The 19,535-nt window shown below is 39.5% G+C and overlaps 1 protein-coding gene across 1 annotated transcript in view; it reads right to left on the bottom strand.

The window, feature by feature from the left end:
- Nucleotides 1-19,535, bottom strand: part of GLRB (glycine receptor beta) — a 247,734-nt gene that overhangs the window by 61,831 nt on the left and 166,368 nt on the right. The window contains exon 5 of the mRNA XM_082243467.1: nt 195-424. Coding sequence (XP_082099593.1) covers nt 195-424 — 230 coding nt within the window. The remainder of the gene's footprint in view (nt 1-194; nt 425-19,535) is intronic.

Here is a 19,535-nt window from a genome sequence, read left to right as displayed (position 1 = left end):
AAAAAAGACATGTTCATTTACTATTCATTTATATACTCAGCCCCTGTTAAATAGTCATGAATCAGCGCAGCAGTTAAGCTCCATTGACATTCATCTCAGAGGTCAGTATTTACCATGCTGCAAGAAATTTCCATACATAAATGTGTGTACTGAAGAGACTGCTAAACTCCAAAGGAAAAATAAAGAACATTTACCTCATGCTCAGAAGGACATCTCCATCACGAAAAATAAACAAGAGGATGTTTTCTTGAGTGACATCATGAAAATTGGCATTCTTTTCATTGGCAAAAAATAAATCTGGCTTCCACAGACACTTAAACATAGTCGGATCGACAGTGAGGGCATCTGAACCTCTGAAATCACTGGGAAGTTTAAGCCGAGGGTCGTTCCACCTCTGCCTTAGGAAAATATTCACTCTGTAATCCTGTGTTTAAAAAAAATGCACATTATCTCCATGACATCTCCTAGGACTGGTCACCCAGAAACACCAAACTAAAGGCCAAGAGCAGGTATAGTAATTTATAGTCAGTTGTCAACTCTTGTAACATGCTTATTAAACAGGACTTAATTAACGCTCAAAAACTTTCTTGGCCAACATTAATTTTCTATGTACCTTCACACCTTTATTTATTTTTTAACTGCATGAAATAAATCTGCACACTAATGACATTTAGCATCACCAGTTAAGTACATTTTACCTAAATGGATAAAGCATGGTCCTGGCACATAATATTTCCATAGTCATATTTTAACTTTCCAGGTTACACTTACTTTTACATTTTTATGATAGTGTTTAATACATTAAGTTTAACTTCATTTTAAACTGCATACATAAATGTGCTGCTTAATATATCAATTCAGTTAATATACCTGTGCCATTTACTTTAAAGGAGTTGTAAAGTCTTGAGGTTTTTCACCTTAATGCATTCTATGCATTAAGGTGAAAAACCTTGTTTGCAGCTGCCCCCCAGACTCTCCATTATTCTTACCTGAACCCAAATGTTCCAGCAAAAAGCACAAGCCCAGCAGCTCCAGCCACTGTCTCGGGTCCTGATTTGATAAATTGATAGCAGCAGGAGCCATTGGCTCCCGCTGCTGTCAATCAAATCCAGTTACACAAGAGCAGGGGGTGGGGCCGAGTCCTGCTGTCTGTGTCAATGGACGCAGCAGCAGGACTTGGGAGCGCACCCTCAAGGCTGCCCCCATGGAAAGCGGCTCTCCGTGGGGGCACCTGATGAAGAGGAGGGGCCAGAAGCAACTCCAGGGCACCCCAGAAGAGGAGGATTGGGGCTGCTCTGTGCAAAACCCTTGCACAGAGCAGGTAAGTATAACATGTTTGGTATTTAAAAAAAAAAAAAAAACCTTTACAATCGCTTTAATGTTCCCAGGGTTCCAGTGTTGATACAGTTAAAGACTATTAATGATATAAAATATTTTTGAACCATCAGATACAAATGCACACTGCATAGACAGTATCATAAAACATAAATAAGAGGCAGAAAGGCCAGAAAATTAGCAATAAATTGTTAATGTCCAACTGTTTCTTTATGTTATAACTTGTATTTGGAATAACTTGATTAAAAAATGTATTGAAAAAAAGAGTCAGTAAGAGTTTTGCCCATTCTCTGGAGCAGTAGGATCCACCTCCACCTCCAGCAGATGCAATCAGTCACTTAACAAATTTATTGCTTTGGAATTCATTCTTAGACATACTTTTTTTTCGTTCCTTGATTCCCACTACCTCCAGGTGCACATAGCTATGGGCACATGTTGTCCCCCTCCTATGCCAATCTGTACCTGGGAGAGTGGGAACATTCACTTTTTTGCAGATAAAGATGCCAAGATGTATACGGACCATGCCGTAGCATGGTACTGATACATTGATGACATCTTCTTATTATGGGATGGATCAGAGACACAGCTTTTGAATTTCTTGAACTATATTAATCATCACAACACTTTCAACTTAAAATTCACCATGACCTATGACTGATCCAATATTACATTTTTGGATATATCAATACATCGAAAAGTACAGAGTGACCTATATAGAAAACCCACGGCGGGTAACACTATTTTCGAAGCTTCCAGCTTCCATCCAAGACCCCTTCTCAGATCCATCCCATATGGGCAATACATTTGAGCAAGACACAATTGCTCAACTGATTCCCTGTTTGAACAAGTAGCAAAGAAATTACAATCTAAGCTATTGGAGAGAGGATATTCAAATAAAATCTTGAAAAAAGCATACAAAAAGGCATAAAGTAAATAGCAGAGTGACCTCCTCTTTGGAAAACATAAGCCCAAAGAGGAACAATTCACTCGCAACATTACACAATATTCTGCACAACATGAACAAGATAAAAATATTTTTGCAAAACATTGGCATCTTTTTGGTATGGACCCTTCCCTGTCAGCCTTTATACCGGAACAACCAAAGATCACATACAGATGAGCTCCATCTCTCAAGAATATTCTTGTCCACAGTTAGTTTAAAAGAGACAGAAAAGATAAATGTAAAACCCAGGGCACTTTCCAATGTGGCAGATGCAATTATTGCATATACATGGACGTAAGAACACAGGTCACTTTACCAAAAAACATACAATTCAAACCTAAACATTACGTAAATTGTAGAACTTCCGGGGTAGTATACCTATTGACATGCGAATGTGGATGTTACTATGTCGGAAAAACTAAATTATAATTTTGGCAGAGAATCTACCGTCACCTGACAAGTCGCCCCCAGGTCTAAACGAAGACTTCAATTTTAAACCATACCTAGCTGGTTTCAATTCAAGACCTTGTGAATGGGATCTATAGCTTTGATCCATCACTCTATATAGATAATTTGCAATTTCACTGAAGTTGGATAGTCCCATTACATCCATGTAAAGAAGGATTTTGCCATTCATACCAGATTTTTTTTTTTATCATTTATTTTTCTCCATATTATGTATATATTTTCCATGTACATTTACGTAGTTTTATTTGTCTGTCTATCTATATATTTTGCAATATTTGTTATCCCATACACCTTGTAAAGGATATCCCCTTGTACCAGGTTATTGGACTGTCCTGGACGAGAAGTGGATCATCCGATGCTCGAAGACTAGGGCCCTGTTTCAGCAGAAGGAGGAAATGTCACTCCAACATCCCTCCTGCTTGCATTCCTCCTTGGAGCGCAAACACTCTGCACTTCTTGCGTCGGTGGCAATGCGGCGTGGGATATGCACCGCCCTTCTCATGGGGGCAGGGCCAAGCACCTATCCGCCAGGGGACCCAATGGGAACGTGGGCTGTCGTCACAACGACACCCACGCCTGCTGCTCACCGATCGGCCAGCTGACGGCTGTAATCAAAAATGATTCACAGCTGTGGAGGGGCTATATCACCGCCGCCTGCTCAGTGCATGGAGAGGACAGTGGTGAATACTCCTTCACAGGCTGAATGGCCACATATCAATTCACAGGTATTTCAGCATTTGAGCCTACCTTCTTCTCCCTCCTTTTTCTCTACCTGGGATAATCCTGATATCCACCACTCCCAATGTTGAAAACCATGTTTGGCAATCTCTGGGATTGAACATATACATACCGGTATATATACTCCTGCATATATGATATTATTCTTCATATTATGTCCATGAATTGTAAAGGGGAAAGAAAGAGGAGGGTTGGCTAGGGCTCTTTTTCAGACTTTTTGGATACACACCATTTGGACTATTCATGATGTGATGTGATACCTCTATGGCCCAATCTGCCCGTATTTTACTTTATTCACTTGCCTTTAGATATTAGTTGTCGGTACTTCAATACAGAGGTATTGCTTTACCTATGTGGGTCCCTGGGAAACAGCCTCATTCCCACATGGATGTTGGTCCGATTTTGGCACTAGTGGATATCCTCATCGTCCATTACTATTTGCACTCCATGTTACACTGTATACAAGATCGCTGTCCTTATTGTGTGAGTATACTATTTAGCTCATTATGGCTTGATTTTCATTGCACTATACTATTGCTAAGATTATATATAAGATATACTATTGCTAGTATATCTTACTTATATGTAAGATATACTATTACTAAGATATAATATGCATGAACTTGTGAATGTTAATACATAACATGATTAATAGTCAATATTTATAATTTCAGAAACTAGTACCCTTTAGATATGTCTCCGAAGAAGGACTCAACACAAATTCCAAGTCCGAAACATGACAGACAAATTCAACATCTACACCTTCTAGCCAGTTTATGGTATTTTCCCAAGCGGCGGTACATAGTGGGCTCACTATTTGTACTGGTGTATGATGTTCAATGGGTACTGTTAGTATTGTTGTTTTAATAGTCACCCATGTGACTTTATATCTTTACCTATCTATGGATGTTTTTAATCTTTTGTATACTGAATAAAAATACTTTTACCTACATTCATATGGTTTATAACCTTTTAGTCCACGAGGGGTACCAGCACAGTCATTGTGCGCCATCCTTTCCTTTTCTCCAATATTAAGCTAAATTCTACTTCCTGATAAATATATGATGCTGGTGACAACCTGCTTGGCAGGCAGTTATGTAGTATGCAAAAACCACATGTTTATTTTCATCATGCATATGCTTAACACCTCAAAAATATTATACAAAGAACTAACAGCCAACGTCAGGGTTCAGACTTAGTAACAGCCAAGTAATCATATTACTGCAAAGCTGTACCCAAATAAGATTGACGTCCTTTTTTTCTCACAAATAGAGCTTTCTTTTGGTGGTATTTGATCACCTGTGCGATTTTTATTTTTTGCGCTATAAACAAAAAAAGAGCAACAAGTTTGAAAAAGAAAAACAACATTTTTCACATTCTGCTATATAACATTCCCCCCCCAAAAAAAAAAAATTAAAAATCAAAATTTTTTAACATTTTAGACCAATTTGTTTTCTGATACATATGTTTGGTAAAACAAAATCGCAATGAACGTATTTTGATTGGTTTGCGCAAAAGTTATTGCGTCTACTAACTACGGGAAAGATTTTTGTCATTTTTATTGTTTTTTTTTTTCGCTAGTAATGGCAGCGATCTGCGATTTTTTGCTTTGCTCAAGAGCGGCGGGCGGTCGTGTAGTGTAATTGATACACTTATAATTTTTACAGAAGGTAGCTATTAGTGTATATATATATATATATATATATATATATATATATATATACACACACACACACACACACACACACTATATTGGCAAAAATATTGGGATGCATGCCTTTACACGCACAGGAACTTTAATGGCATCCCAGTCTTAGTCTGTAGGGCTCAATATTGAGTTGGGCCACCCTTTGCAGCTATAACAGCTTCAACTCTTCTGGGAAGGCTGTCCACAAGGTTTAGGAGTGTGTCTATGGGAATGTTTGACCATTCTTCCAGAAGTGCATTTGCAAGGTCAGGCACAGATGTTGGACGAGAAGGTCTGGCTCGCAGTCTCACTTAAATTCATCTCAAAGGTGTTCTATCGGGTTGAGGTCAGAAATGCTTTGAACACTGGTGTGCAGTCATGTTGGAACAGGAAGGTGCCATCCTCAAACTGTTCCCACAAAGTTGGGAGAATTAAATTATCAAAAATGTCTTGGTATACTGACGCCTTAAGAGTTCCAGTCACTCAAACTAAGGGGCAAAGCCCAACCTCTGAAAAACAACCCCACGCCATAATGCTCGCTCAACCAAATGATTTGACCCAGTGCACAAAGCAAGGTCCATAACAACATAGATGAGTGAGTTTGGGGTGAAGGAACTTTACTAGCCTGCACAAAGTCCTGACCTCAACCCAATAGAACACGTTTGGGAGGAATTACAGCAGAGACTGCCAGATAGTGCCTGACCTTACAAATGTGCTTATGGAAGAATGGTCAAATATTGCCATAGACACACTCCTAAGGCTCCTTTCACACAGGCGGACCGTTCAGATCCGCCTGTTCGTTTTTTTGGCGGATCTGAACGGTCCCCCCCATGCATTCCTATGGGGCATCGGATGGCAGTGGAGACATGTCCGCTGACATCCGACCCGATCCGATCCGTCAAATCTGGACAGATGGAAACCCTATTTTCCATCCGTCCAGCGGATCGGATCGGATGAGAACAGACAGGCGCTCCGTTCCCATCTGATTTCCCCCATAGAGATGCATGGGGAACTGACAGCTGTGTTTCCACACACAGCGCGGAGACACAGCTGTCATCCTCCTGCTCAGCGGGGGATCGGCGGCTCGATCCCCCGCTGAGAAAAACGAAATCCGTCTGACGGACGGATAGTGTGAAAGGGGCCTTAACCTTGTGGACAGCCTTCCAAGAAGAGTTGAAGCTGTTAAAGTTGCAAAAGGTGGGCTCAATTACTCAATTACACCAAACTCAAGTACACCCTATGGAAATTGTTAACTTTCTCAACATATTTTGACAGGAAAACATTTGATCTTGATTCAAAAATGCATACAGATATCAGAGGTATACCTGAACAAATAACACAAAAAACTGACACTGTGAATTAATTTCATGATCTAAATGAAAGAAAAATGTTATGGATGGTTATGAGTCTAGGCAAGATTTAAAAAGATTGCCAAATAATTTGATATCAATCATTGCACAGTAGAGAAAACAAATGCAAGTGTTGTAGATTAAAAACAACTGCTAATTTATCGAGCACTAGCAAGCCTAGCAAATTTAGCTCAAAGGCTGATTTTTTGATGCTAAAAGAATACTTCAAGAACCCCCAAATTTCACAATGGGGTGTTCAGGTAATTCTTGCAGTTGGGGTCAAAGTGCATCTGCAATGCGAAAGAAATGTCACCAATTTTACCTACATAGGAAACGTTAAGAAAAAACACTGATGCCCAAGAACAACATAAGAGCAGAACTGAAGTTTGCTTTTAAACGTTTAGGCAAAGACCAGGCTGTCTGGAACAATGTTTAGAAGACTGACCAAAGATAGAGTTGTTTGGTCACAGTAACAGTAAACATGTTTGCAGCAAACCTAAGTCAGGAGTAGGGATGATCGAACTTTTCAAAAGTTCGGTTCGACCAGAACACCCGAACTTCCCGAAAGTTCGGCCCGGATTTCAGAACCCCATTGAAATCAATGGGACCCGAACTTCGGTAATCAAAAAACACCATTTTGAAGCCCTAAAACCCAATAAATGCTCCTAAAAAGTCCCTAGGGTTATGGGTCATGCCCCAGGGACTATTAATCACACAAAAAAAAGCCAATTATTGAAAAAATTATTTAAAAAAAAAAAAAAAAGATTTCTTTGGATTTAGTGTCTGGGGGTCTAAAAGGTGTACCTGTGAAGTTTCAGCTCTGTAGCATGTCCAGAACCAGAAAAAAAAAGATTGTTTGTATTAGAATCAATATAGAACAGGGATATGGCTTTGTAGCAAGCGTTTTTTTGGGCATTTTTTTGGGGGACTTTGGAGGCAGGCAAAACATCTGAACTTCTGTGTAGGGGTATATATACATACACCCATGTCTGTATATATACACATACACATATATAGGTGTGAAAGTAGCAGAACACTATGCTTGCGCTAATGAAATAATTAACATCAATATGTCTCCGCTCCTATCACACCTATATGTGTGTATGTGTATAAATACATATAAGTGTGTGTGTATATATAACCCTATACAGAAGTTCAGATGTTTTGCCTACCTCCAAAGACCCCAAAAAAATGCCCCAAAAAAAAACGCCAGCTGCAAAAACACACCTGGGCGGTTTTGTCACCCTGCCATAGCAGTCAGTCAGTTAACCCTACACTACACTACGGTCCCTTTACACTTAAAACTTTACCTACAGAAACTAGATTATTAAAACTAACTATAGTGGAAAATAGCACCCTAACTACCCTAGATATCCCTTTCCTCACACTAAAAATTGCTAAATGACACTTTGTAGCAGAAGTCACAGAACTGCTTCCACTCTCTTCCATATCCCTGTATTACAATGCTAGGAATTTGGCGGGGGCTATCTTATATACTGGGGGGGCGTATTCACTAATGATTGGCCTATGGACCCCCTAGTCACTCCAATCACATTCCTAGCATTCTCCTGCCCCCTCAATTGTCTTTTACTGATGGTTCTGGTCCAATCATGGGCTTTTAAAGCCCATTTCCTGTACCATTGCATTTTGGTCGGTTCTGGTTGCCGAATTACAAACTTTTTCAGCAAAAAGTTCGGAATTCGGCCGAACCTCAAACAGCCAATGTTCGGGTCGAACCGATGGTCGACCCGAACCGTTCGATCACCCCTAGTCAGGGGATGAACCTCAAATTTACTATGAAGCATGGTGTTGGAAATGTTATATTTTGGGGTTGCTTTGTTGCTTTATGGCCTGGGCAGCTTGCAGTCATGACTCATGAGGAAACATTTACTAAAGCCAAACATGCTATTCACTTTGGAAGGAAAGTTATATTTTGCAGGCTAATTTGCCCCAGAGCTTAGTGATTTGAAGCTTTTTCTTGCACATCCAATCATGTAGAAGCAAAAATTGTTTTTTTTTTTTTTTTCTTTTCCTTGCATGTAATTGGGTATTCTTTGCAAAGTGAAACTTTACCACATTCACTAGGTTCTGAGGCAAATGCCAAAGTTGCAAAGTGAACAGCTTAGTTGCCTTCAGCAAAGCAACCCCATATTACACAATTAAACACTACTGTGCACTTGATGAGACTGTGAGGCCATCTGTCCAAAAGTTGAAGATGGACTGGATATGGGACTTTTGGCATAATGATCTGAAGCACACTAGCAAATCCACCAAGAAATGGTGGGAAAGAAGGAAATGGGGAAGAAGAAATAGAGGGTTTTAGACTCCCTTAGTCAAAGCACTGATTTGATTACCACTAAAATTTTGTAGAGGGGATTTTGAAATGGGCAGTTCATGCAAGGAAACCCCCTAACATCTTGCAACTGAAAGAATTTGGAAAAGGACAAAAAATTTACAGTCGATGTCAGAAACTTGTGGGGGGCGCTATGAAAAATGTCTGTAAAAAGTCCCCCAACAGGTGTGAAAGTGATTGGAATAAGGTGGATGTAGCTCCAAAAACAGAGTATTTTCACATTCTATATAAACCCATTATACTCCACAGATCCTGTGCTAAAAGTGAACGTGCCCAGGAACTACAGGAGAGTAGACTGGCACACTTGAAAATGTAAACCTGCTAGACTACTTTGGTAGTTATCCTACACCACCCAGAGAAGAGTAGTTCTATATTTTATTAGAAGGTCGCTGTATATGCAGGTAGTAGGCACAAATTAAGGCAGTGGCAGCCAGGAGGATTTCTGCATTCAGATAGCTCATGGTGACCAATAGTCAGCCCGGTAATGACCCCCTGCTCCATGCCTCACCCTCTCCAGTACACTTGTTGGGAAGTGCAGCGTGGTGCAGTGGCAGTAAACAATCAGAGTCCGGTTACAAAGAACAGAACTTGTATTAATGTTAGAGTTCAATAATTCACCACAAGCCTGGTGGAAAGGTGCGGACCAGGAAAACTCATAGAAGGAAACAGCAGAGTGTAGCAGAGCAGGTCGCAGATGCCAACAGTGTCTGTCTTGAGGGGTGAAATGTGGCCCGGCTGGTCTGTAACTGGGGAGATCTCCAGGAAGGATGGCATTTCCCTATCCTTTCCGTTCTCATTAGGAACCTCTCCCTACCACTAGTCATTGTCCCTACCAGACGGGTGACCTGTCCCTACACTACCAATATGAGAAATGCCCACCAAGCCCGGGACCAGGGCCTTAAATAGGCCCTGCCTGACCCAAGATGGCTTCCAGAGTCACATGATAGCATCCCCAGTGACCCAGGAAACCATTGAAGAACCATGTTCCTCTTGACTTTCACTCCCACTGCATTGTCGCTGCAATTGAGCTCCACCTACAGTGCAGAAAATAGACTTCATTTGCCCAGCAGCACTCATAGATGTAAAGACAGTGCCAGCCAAATAGAGGAAAGGTGGTTTAAAGGACTTATAGGTAAGTTACAACTGTTTTCACTGTTGTAGTATAAATACCAAGCTACTTTTAGCACCCTGTAATATTCATTGAAACAATATATCATGCATTATATCAACTGAGCTACAGTATATATACCTAAACATGCAATGGATCATAAAATATCTGTTGTGAAGAAATTACCGCCTGGACTGCTCTAAATCTCACATTCCATATGCAAGAAATCAGCTGCTTCTAACATCCTCATTATCACAATTAACCCTATATATTTCAAATACTTTGTATTCTGTCATATGCTTTTTATTAAGAGTACAAATAGATGCTTTGCTGAAAATCATCTCTCTTAAAAAGCTGGAAAATATAGGTAGATAGCAAGAAAACAGCTATGTATACATTTGGGTAGTGATAAGAAAAATGTAGCATCTTCCAGCTCTGCTCAGCATATATTAAATGATGCTCTACTAACATTTGCTGGAAGCAATTTTTAAGCTTTTGCACAGATCTCTTCCCCAAATATCTCCTGCCAAACAGCCTGCAGGAAGAGTCTGTCGAATGGATTTAATAAATGTATGTGATAAATACAGAGAATGGTGGAGAAGGGTTGAAGCATACACTATATCTGTTATCCTTTACAAAAGACTAAGACCAAGCACATTTTCAGCCATTAAAAAACACCACTATCGCAATAAAAAATGTATAAAATATATAATTGCTACACATGTCATTTTGTAACTGTTATTAAAAAAATTACCTTTTTTTTCAATATGCTGTGGCTATCATTCCATAATTATTTACAAAATTAGATGATCTAGTGGGGCTCCCTTTTAAAGAGCTATAAAACAAAAAACACACCAGAACATTTTTATGCACAACCCCCCCCCCCCCCAATCCAACACCATGACTCCAGGGGATCAATATAGTTATTTGAATAATTTATCCCACTGCTGGCTGTGCCCTGTGACATCGGCCCACATCTATGAAGCCATCATTGGAAAGAGATTACTCCTGTCAGGACCAGCAAAGATGCACTGTGATCTCAGGCCAGAACCTTTGAATGGATGAGCATTTATTGAGAGCCCTGAATGCCTCTTCTGCCACTACCTTTCACCCTTGGGAACCTAAACACCACCCCAGGCCACCACCCTATTTTAAAGGGCAACCCCTTAGGGAGGTTTTCCCTTGATACTTCAATATTGTGACACTGTACAAGAAAAGAGGGGGACAAGGGTAACTGTGACCAGATGGTATGTTTTTATCTTACTGCTTCTTTGCTCACCTGAGAGATGGTTTAGAATTGTGAATATATTTTCAGTAATGATTAATGTTGAGGCTATGAGATTTTAATATATTGCCACCATTTACATTCTAAGTGAGAGGATCAATAATGTGTGTAATAAAAGTACATTACAACTGGGAAACTGTAATATAAAAATACATATACACATTCCACCTACCTGCTGAGCAAGTGTGCATTAGAGCAGATGAAAATGTAACAAGTGTAAAAATTATTTAAAGCTGAACTGTAACCATATATATATAATGCCATGGAATTGGCAAAAGTTTTTCAGGGGTCATGTGAGATGATCTTTTCCAGACTGATTTTTACCACCAATACCAAGTAAACTAAAAATCTGAGCCTCTGCATAATTGGGAGACTTGAGACTCTGCTAATTCTTTGTGTTGGTGCTTTTTTGGGCCTTCAGCTTTGCAAGCAGTACCACTGAGTGACAGTAACTTGTCCCCAGGTGATTCAACTTTTTTGCTAAATGAAACTTCTGAAGAGATCTGTCTTACAAACACAAGACACGCATTTCAATTGCATCCATCAGACATATAAACATAAGTGAAAGGTCTACGTTGACTTGTCCCTCCAAAGCAAGAGATGATGACCACACTCAGGCATAGATGAAAACATTGAAGTGTTTTATTCTTCACCATGAATAACAGACATGACTAGTACATCACAGGACAGGTAAACAGGTTGATGCGTTTCACTATACTGTTGATCGCTTACTCATAACCCTGCAAAGAATGCTAGTGGAGAGGCTGCAGTTAAAGGGGCGCAACAGCTAAGGACAATGAATGGTGATTGTTGTAATGCTTTAAACTCCATGCTAGAAATGCCTCTCATCAAAATCCAACCAGCATGTTAAAACCAATCTATCACATCTCCTTAAGGCCCCTTCACACTATCCATCCGTCGGACGGACTCCGTTTTTCTCAGCGAGGGATCGAGCCGCCAATCCCCCGCTGAGCAGCAGGAGGACAGCTGTGTCTCCGCACTGTGTGCGGAGACACAGCTGTCAGTTCCCCATGCATCTCTATGGGGGAAATCAGATGGGAACGGACCGTCAGTCCGTTCTCATCCGATCCCATCTGATCCGATCCGCTGGACAGATGGAAAATAGTGTTTCCATCCGTCCATATTTGACGGATCGGATCAGGTCGGATGTCAGCGGACATGTCTCCGCTGCCATCCGATGCCCCATAGGAATGCATGGGGGGACCGTTCAGATCCGCCAAAAAAAATGAACAGGCGGATCTGAACGGTCCGCCTGTGTGAAAGGGGCCTTAATCAAGAAATGTTTGACATCAAACTAATCAAACAAAAGTAGAAGACAAAAATAAAAATATAAAACAATGAATACATTAAATACATGAAAGACATCATGTGAAAAATAAAAAAAATAAAAATGTGAAAATATAAATATATATGAATAAATATGAAATACATGTCAAGATATGAAAAAACATGAACATATCCCATGTCATAAATCAAGTCCAATGCTTATGAAATATTGTTAATGTTTAGTCAACAAAAAAGAAAACTGTGTGTGACCTCCCATAAGGGGTGTAAAACCGAATGCATATACATACACATCGGTCACCATATTACCCAAGCAAAGATAAGTGAATTATGAGAAATAAAAATATTAAAAATATAAAATTATATGGATGAAAAAATGTGGAATGGAATAAATGTGTGAATTATTAATGTGTAAGTTTGTTAATTAAAGTGAATAATATCTATGGATAAAAACAGGGAGAAGGTCAGAATAAACGCCTGTGTCCATATAGGCAAAGTAACCTTTATTGAGACCCATAGATTGTTGATAGTCGAGTGAGATCCCCATTGGTCTACAAGAAAGTTAGAAAAATATAAATATATCTAAAGAAACTATGGATGTCCAAAGAAATATATCGCACGTATAATTGAATACATATAAATAGCGATTTCACTCCAAAGCTGGCAATAAGTGAATCGAAAACTTGGCCAGTTCAGTAAGGACTGAATGCATTTTGATCCATCTGTTGCCAATGCAGTTGAACAGAAGTCAATCTACTGATCAAGTTCTGTTCAACTGCCCACTTGATCAGCACTGCAGGCAATAAACTGCAGCACTGATCTGTGTATTCTGACAGTGGGGAGAATTACCAAATCCGTTTCAAAAGTGTAGATAGGGGAATTGGTTAAATTTTTTCCACTCAGCCTGCTGGCTGGAAAAAAACTGAGCCATGTATGGCCAGTTTAAGCAGACTATAAAATTTGGATTGTCCCTGTTTCAATAGGGCAGGTTTCCCAATTCTATGTGGAGATCCCGGCTGAAAGTGTAGTTCTTGCACTATGTTTCCTATGCATATATGCTTTACTTTTACCTTGGTAATTTTTAACAGTCTTAGTAACTGCTCATTTCAGAGGTATTGGACTTTGGGAATTTGTATGTCTGAAACATGTTTAATAATTGCCATGCAGTAGTTTAGCTGGTGATCTTTGTGTGGTTGCAGGTCTAATCGCTCTGTAGACATGTAAGAATAAAAACTGTCCAAGTCTGAGAAGCTTCTTCAAGGACTCTCTAAATCTCTCTATTTACTTACACAAAGGTTTCAAAGGCTTCATGTACACTACAGCTCCTAAACTTGAGTTTAGGAGCTTTTGGCGTTTTTTTGCCAAAGCTCCTAAACACAACTCGATAAAAGCCTATGTGTCCATGTACGCATAGGCTTTTACCAGAGTTTAGGAGCTGCTGTGGTTAGGGGAGCGTCAACTTACCTCAATCTCCCTCTCCTGAACATGGATGAATTGCATTCAGGATAGGAACGTAACTGCATTTTCCAGTGGTCAAACTGGACTTTGTGTACATGAAGCCTAAGGCTTCGTGTACAGTAGCAACTCCTGAACTCCAGTTTGCTTTTGGCATTTTTTTTTTGCCAAAGCTCATAAACTCAACTCGTCAACACTCAATGTGTCAATATACAGATAGGCATTTAGCAGAGTTTTAAATTGCTCTAGTTTCCAAGATACAGCTTCAGGTAAAAATTGCATCAAAATAGTTCAAAATTACGAGGGGGAAAAACGATTACGCTCCATAACTTTTCTGCAAAATTTGATATAGCAATGAGAAAGGTGCCACACCAATCAAAATAAATGTATTTTTTTTATTAATACCAATAACATAACTTTCCATTCATTTATTGTTTTTTATGTAACATTTTCATGCTCCCTCCACACCATTGGGACTGCAAAAGGCACTGACTTTTTTTTCTTGTTGATGCAGATAAGTTGCACACGTAATGCAACAATAATGAGGGGCCAAACTCTTGTCCTGATCCCCTATTTTGCATCCAAAATACAGGTGGTATGCCTTTTTTTACCACTGCCATCATACTGCAATTTTGAAATGCAAATGTAACCCCACCACAAATGTAGCAGAAGTTATCTGCATTATTTACACAGTTTTAAAGGCATCTTGGCTTCTGAGGGAAAATATCACACAACAATTCCTTGGAAAAGTAAGGCAATGACACTTTCACAAGCCACCAGATGTAAATGTATGATGCGTAGATCTGACCAAGACAAATGTACCTTGCAAAAAAAAGATCAAAAAATTGCAGTTAAGTAATAATCTTTAGTCTCAAAGTGAAGATAAATTTATACACTTCCATGTGGTACCATTTTCACTGTTCTACCGTACTTTGTTGAGAAGTTACGAGGCATCATGGTGTTAGGCTGCTTGTGGATGGTGCCAAGTCAGCAGGTGACCATACTGTCTGGACAGACTGGGTTGAAGGAGGTATGTCAATGCATAAAGCAGCATTTGAAACTAAACATATCAATTTTGTCATTCACATTTTATTTTAGTAATTCCTTAAGTTCTTGGGAAACAGCTTCTCTTACAGAAAGGAGTAGGCACCCCAATAGTTGATTGAAGTTTTACAGCCACTTGCAATCAACCAAGTATAGGGATAGGGTCTCTGATCAATTTCATAGTGTGTACAGTAACTGGTTCATTTACAAAGCACTTCTGGTAGATTTCCCTAGGCAATATAGAGACAGTATATCATATATAAAGCATCAGGATAATGCCATAACCTGTGTTAGCAAAAGCAGTAACAATTACAGTGCCCAAAAGTGTATCTGCAAAGGAAACGTCACATTAACCTACACGTAAGGCTGTACCCAGCGGCAGTATTTTCACAAACCTGTCTAGCAGCTGAAGTACAGCAGATTTTTTAAGTGTCCCATTTTCTTGCATTTTTGGAGTTGTGCACCTTTTGCAGGACATGCAGCATAGTTTGCAATGTGCTATGTGAACTATATCTGAAGCAGTACTTGTTCTATGTGTGTGCAGCTCTACATTGTAGTTAAGATCAGCGCACAATACGAATTGATATTAGCATATAAGAACTATTCCACCTATAAAAATAAATGGCAAATTTGGCTATCTCACCATAAAGCTTCCCAATACTTAAAGGAGTGTAATCTCTAATGTTGATCTTAGGTTGGACACTTTCTGTGTAGTTATTTACTCATATTATACTCTTGTTTTTGTTTTTTCTTTCCTTCTCGCTCCATGTATACTCTATATTCACCCTGACGCCCAGTCTATGCCCACAGTTAGGTTCCATTATGGGTGGGCTGGTCTGAGAACATTAAGACACCTATAAACTCTCTTCCAGTACTTTCCAGTGTTGAAATGAATATATCATTGTAAACAACTGTTCATCGTTTTTGTACTGATACCTTTTACCTATAATAAAAAAACTTAATGTTAAAAAAAAAAAGATCAGTGCCTTGTTGTACTTGGCCTGAATATGCGCCTCATGAGAAGCAGATTCTGAGTGCATGGACTGTATGCTGCCAGTAGTCTCCTGATTGAGGGTTTTTGGTTCAGGCACAGCAGTTTCACTTTGGCATAAAATTGCAATAGCCTTTTCTAGAGTTTAAAAGTTCTTATGTAGAGCTGCACAGTCCTAAAGGTGTTTGACCAGATATAATTCAATAGGGTGCTTGTAATGACTGCAACAGATGGCGCCATGCAGAACCAATGATAACAGTAGGAAGTCAGCAGCACTTCAAAAATGCATTTCAAATATTTATTTTGAACACACCATGTCACATAATGCTAACATTTTGGGGCCTCACTGGGTCTCCTTCTGGGGACATTAATGAAGCAGATTCTTCAAGGACCCTAAACATTGGCATGTTGACCCTATGTGACATGATGTGTTTGAAATGCATTTTTGGAGTGCATGTGATGGTCTACTGTTATCATTTGCTAGATTTTAAATCATGTTCCAAGAGCAATCTTTCTCTAATGTGAGCTGAGTTTGTTTTTTTTCTACTAGTTCATCTCCTAATTCTTCTGTTCTTCAGTAGACTCACAGGTAGCAACTAACTTCTTAAAGTTAATAAAATTGGTACTGTGGATTCACATAATGCTTTCCACACTGCTGGAATTTATATAAATCTGCATGTAAGGGGGCTTGTATTTGGCTGGTAGTTGGAGCCAAACTGCCCAAGTCCCTGCCCTAATTCTCCTTGGATAGTACAGCTACCTAACTGCTGGTAGTTGTATCCCTTCGCCATATTGTGTCAAACTACTGGCCGTAGGACTGCCCTCAATGTCTCTGGCCATAGGCCTTAATATTCGAGAATAAAGGAATGGCCACACATGAATTACTGTATATATTCCATATTTTACTGTAACTTCTCAAAGAAGGCGTGACATCTAACATCACTTTGAAATACTGACATAATTCTTTATCAGGGAATGCCATACACAGGAGCAGACATTCTGTAGCTCTCATTAAGGCACGGAACACCAGCAAATAATTTGTAAATCATCTTACTTTTTACATCTTCTATGTCCTTGGGAAAACCACAAAGTTGGAACCACTTGCCCATGTATACTAAGTCCACACCATTCAGCTTCTCGACTCAACTTCATTGAGTCTATTAAAGGCGCTTTTCTTGAGTAGACCAGTCTCTCCCTCTATGTCCCATTTTATAGCTCTGCCCATCCAGGAATGCTCCCTGATGAAACACTCATACCCAGGTGTACTAGTACTCACTTCAAAGGAAACTTAGCCTGGCCTAAAAGGCCCTTTGTATCCTACTCATAGTCCATGTCCAACTGTAAAAGAGTCAGGGCCTCGAAAACTGTCCTTCTGGTTATTGAACGACCTCACCCTGAGTTTCAGCCCCATAAAGGGCTCTTGGCAGTAGCTGACTGCAGAGAAATAGCTCTGGGGTTTGGCTCTGATGCCCCATCTCCTAAGGCCCCTCCTGGCATTTATATGGGCATTCACTCCATCCATTACATCTCTAGAGAAAGGTTTCCTCTAAAAGGGGACCTAACACTCAAATAAATAGTTCCTTTTACCAACCTATTGTGGGACAGTGTCACCTAGTAGCAAACTAACTGCATCTGCTAACATGCAACAATGTTCACTTCCAGCATAATGAATGCAGTGAGAGCTATATCAAGAGTGTCTTCTGCTGCTGGTAAAGAATAGAAAATACACTGTCCTTCTGCTTGTAGACAGTGAATAAGTAAATAATGCTTTCTAGCAGTAGGTAACTCTTTCTGATTGGCAGCAAGTAGTTATCTCTCCAACATATGAATCCAAGCAGTAAAATGCATTGCAGGCTCACCAGGGTGTGAAAGAAAAGGTATAGGCTGCTTCAGGAAAACATGCTCTGCCCACTAGGTAACACTTAGTAGATGTAAATTTAATCTGACATAGGGGCAGACCTGTTGCCTTGCATGGGCTGGCAAAAGAGAAAATGCAAGCAATTTTTAAATACAAGGTCTTTACATTTCCAAGTTATAAATACAGTTTACAACGTAACTGGGCATAGGGATTATAAAAATTACTAATACTGGGTTGGATACAGATCAGTATTAAAAATCTTGTTGAAATCCAGGTTATGTGATCAGCATCTCTATTTCTGAACCACTGCTGACTTGGTAGTGGTGCCACTCTGAGTTTATGGTCACATGGACAGAGCATAGGCATTTCTTTAAACGCCTTGCAATCCAAGCTGCAGCTGGTAACACCTCTGACAATGCTTGAGAGATTGTGACAAATCTTCTATAGGTGATGGGGTGTATCTTTGCCAGTCAGGCTGCTTGGGGACATATAGGCATTATGGAAACAGGAAGAGAAGCAGCGCCCATTAGTTTAATTTGCTCTTGCAATGAAAGAACAGTCCTGCATTTCCTTCCCTTTAGTACACATTACACTTTCCCTTTCTTTCACGTCACTTTCCCTGCACTCTCTTTAACTATTTATAAAAAGCCTGGAGTCCAACTTTAAAAAAAATTGGCTTTATTAAAAAAAAAATAAAAAATCAGCACCCAGAATGAAACCAGTAACATTAGCCTTAGAGTATGAAAAAAAAAACACTTTCGCCTTCAGTCCCCCCATAATTAAGGATGATCGAACTTTTGAAAAGTTCGGTTCGACCAGAACACCTGAATTTTCCAAAAGTTCGGCCCGGATTTCAGAACCCCATTGAAATCAATGGGACCCGAACTTTGGTAATCAAAAAACACCATTTTGAAGCCCTAAAACCCAATAAATGCCCCTAAAAAGTGCCTAGGGTTCTGGGTCATGCCCCATTAACTATTAATCACACAAAAAAAGTTCTTAAAAATTGTAATTTTTGATAAAAAAAAGCCAATTATTGAAAAAATTAAAAAAAAAAAAAAAAGAGAGATTTTTTGATTTTTACTTTGGATTTAGTATTTGGGTGGTCTAAAAGGTGTGCATGTGAAGTTTCAGCTCTGTAGCATGTCCAGAACCATGAAAAAAAAAAAGATAATTTTTCAGTAGAACAGGGATGTGGGTCGGGACCCTCCTTTAACTTTAACACCTACATGATCTTTTTTTCTGGTTCTGGACATGCTACAGAGCTGAAACTTCACAGGTACACCTTTTAGACCCCCCAGACACAAATTTCTGAATTTATTAAAAGAAAACCAATACATTCTGAAGGTCATTCATGTCCAACCTTGCCTTAAAATGTGGATACAGTAGGATGTCCTTACACAAGATTTTTGCAAGAGCGTTCACACACTGTTGGGTTGATTTACTAAAACCGGTGAGTGCAAAATCTGGTAAGCTGTGCATCATAGCCAATCAGCTCTTAACTTCAGCTTGTTCAATTAGGCTTTAACTTTTAAACCTGGAAGCTGATTGGTTTCTATGCAGAGCTGCACCAGATTTTGCACTCTTCAGTTTTAGTAAATCAACCCCAAAATCAC

This window comes from Pelophylax lessonae (assembly GCF_965119305.1).
Source record: "Pelophylax lessonae genome assembly, chromosome: 1".
Classification (NCBI taxonomy): Eukaryota; Metazoa; Chordata; class Amphibia; order Anura; family Ranidae; genus Pelophylax; species Pelophylax lessonae.
The sequence above is the reverse complement of the archived record's forward strand: the minus strand, read 5'-3'. Positions and strand labels throughout refer to the sequence as shown.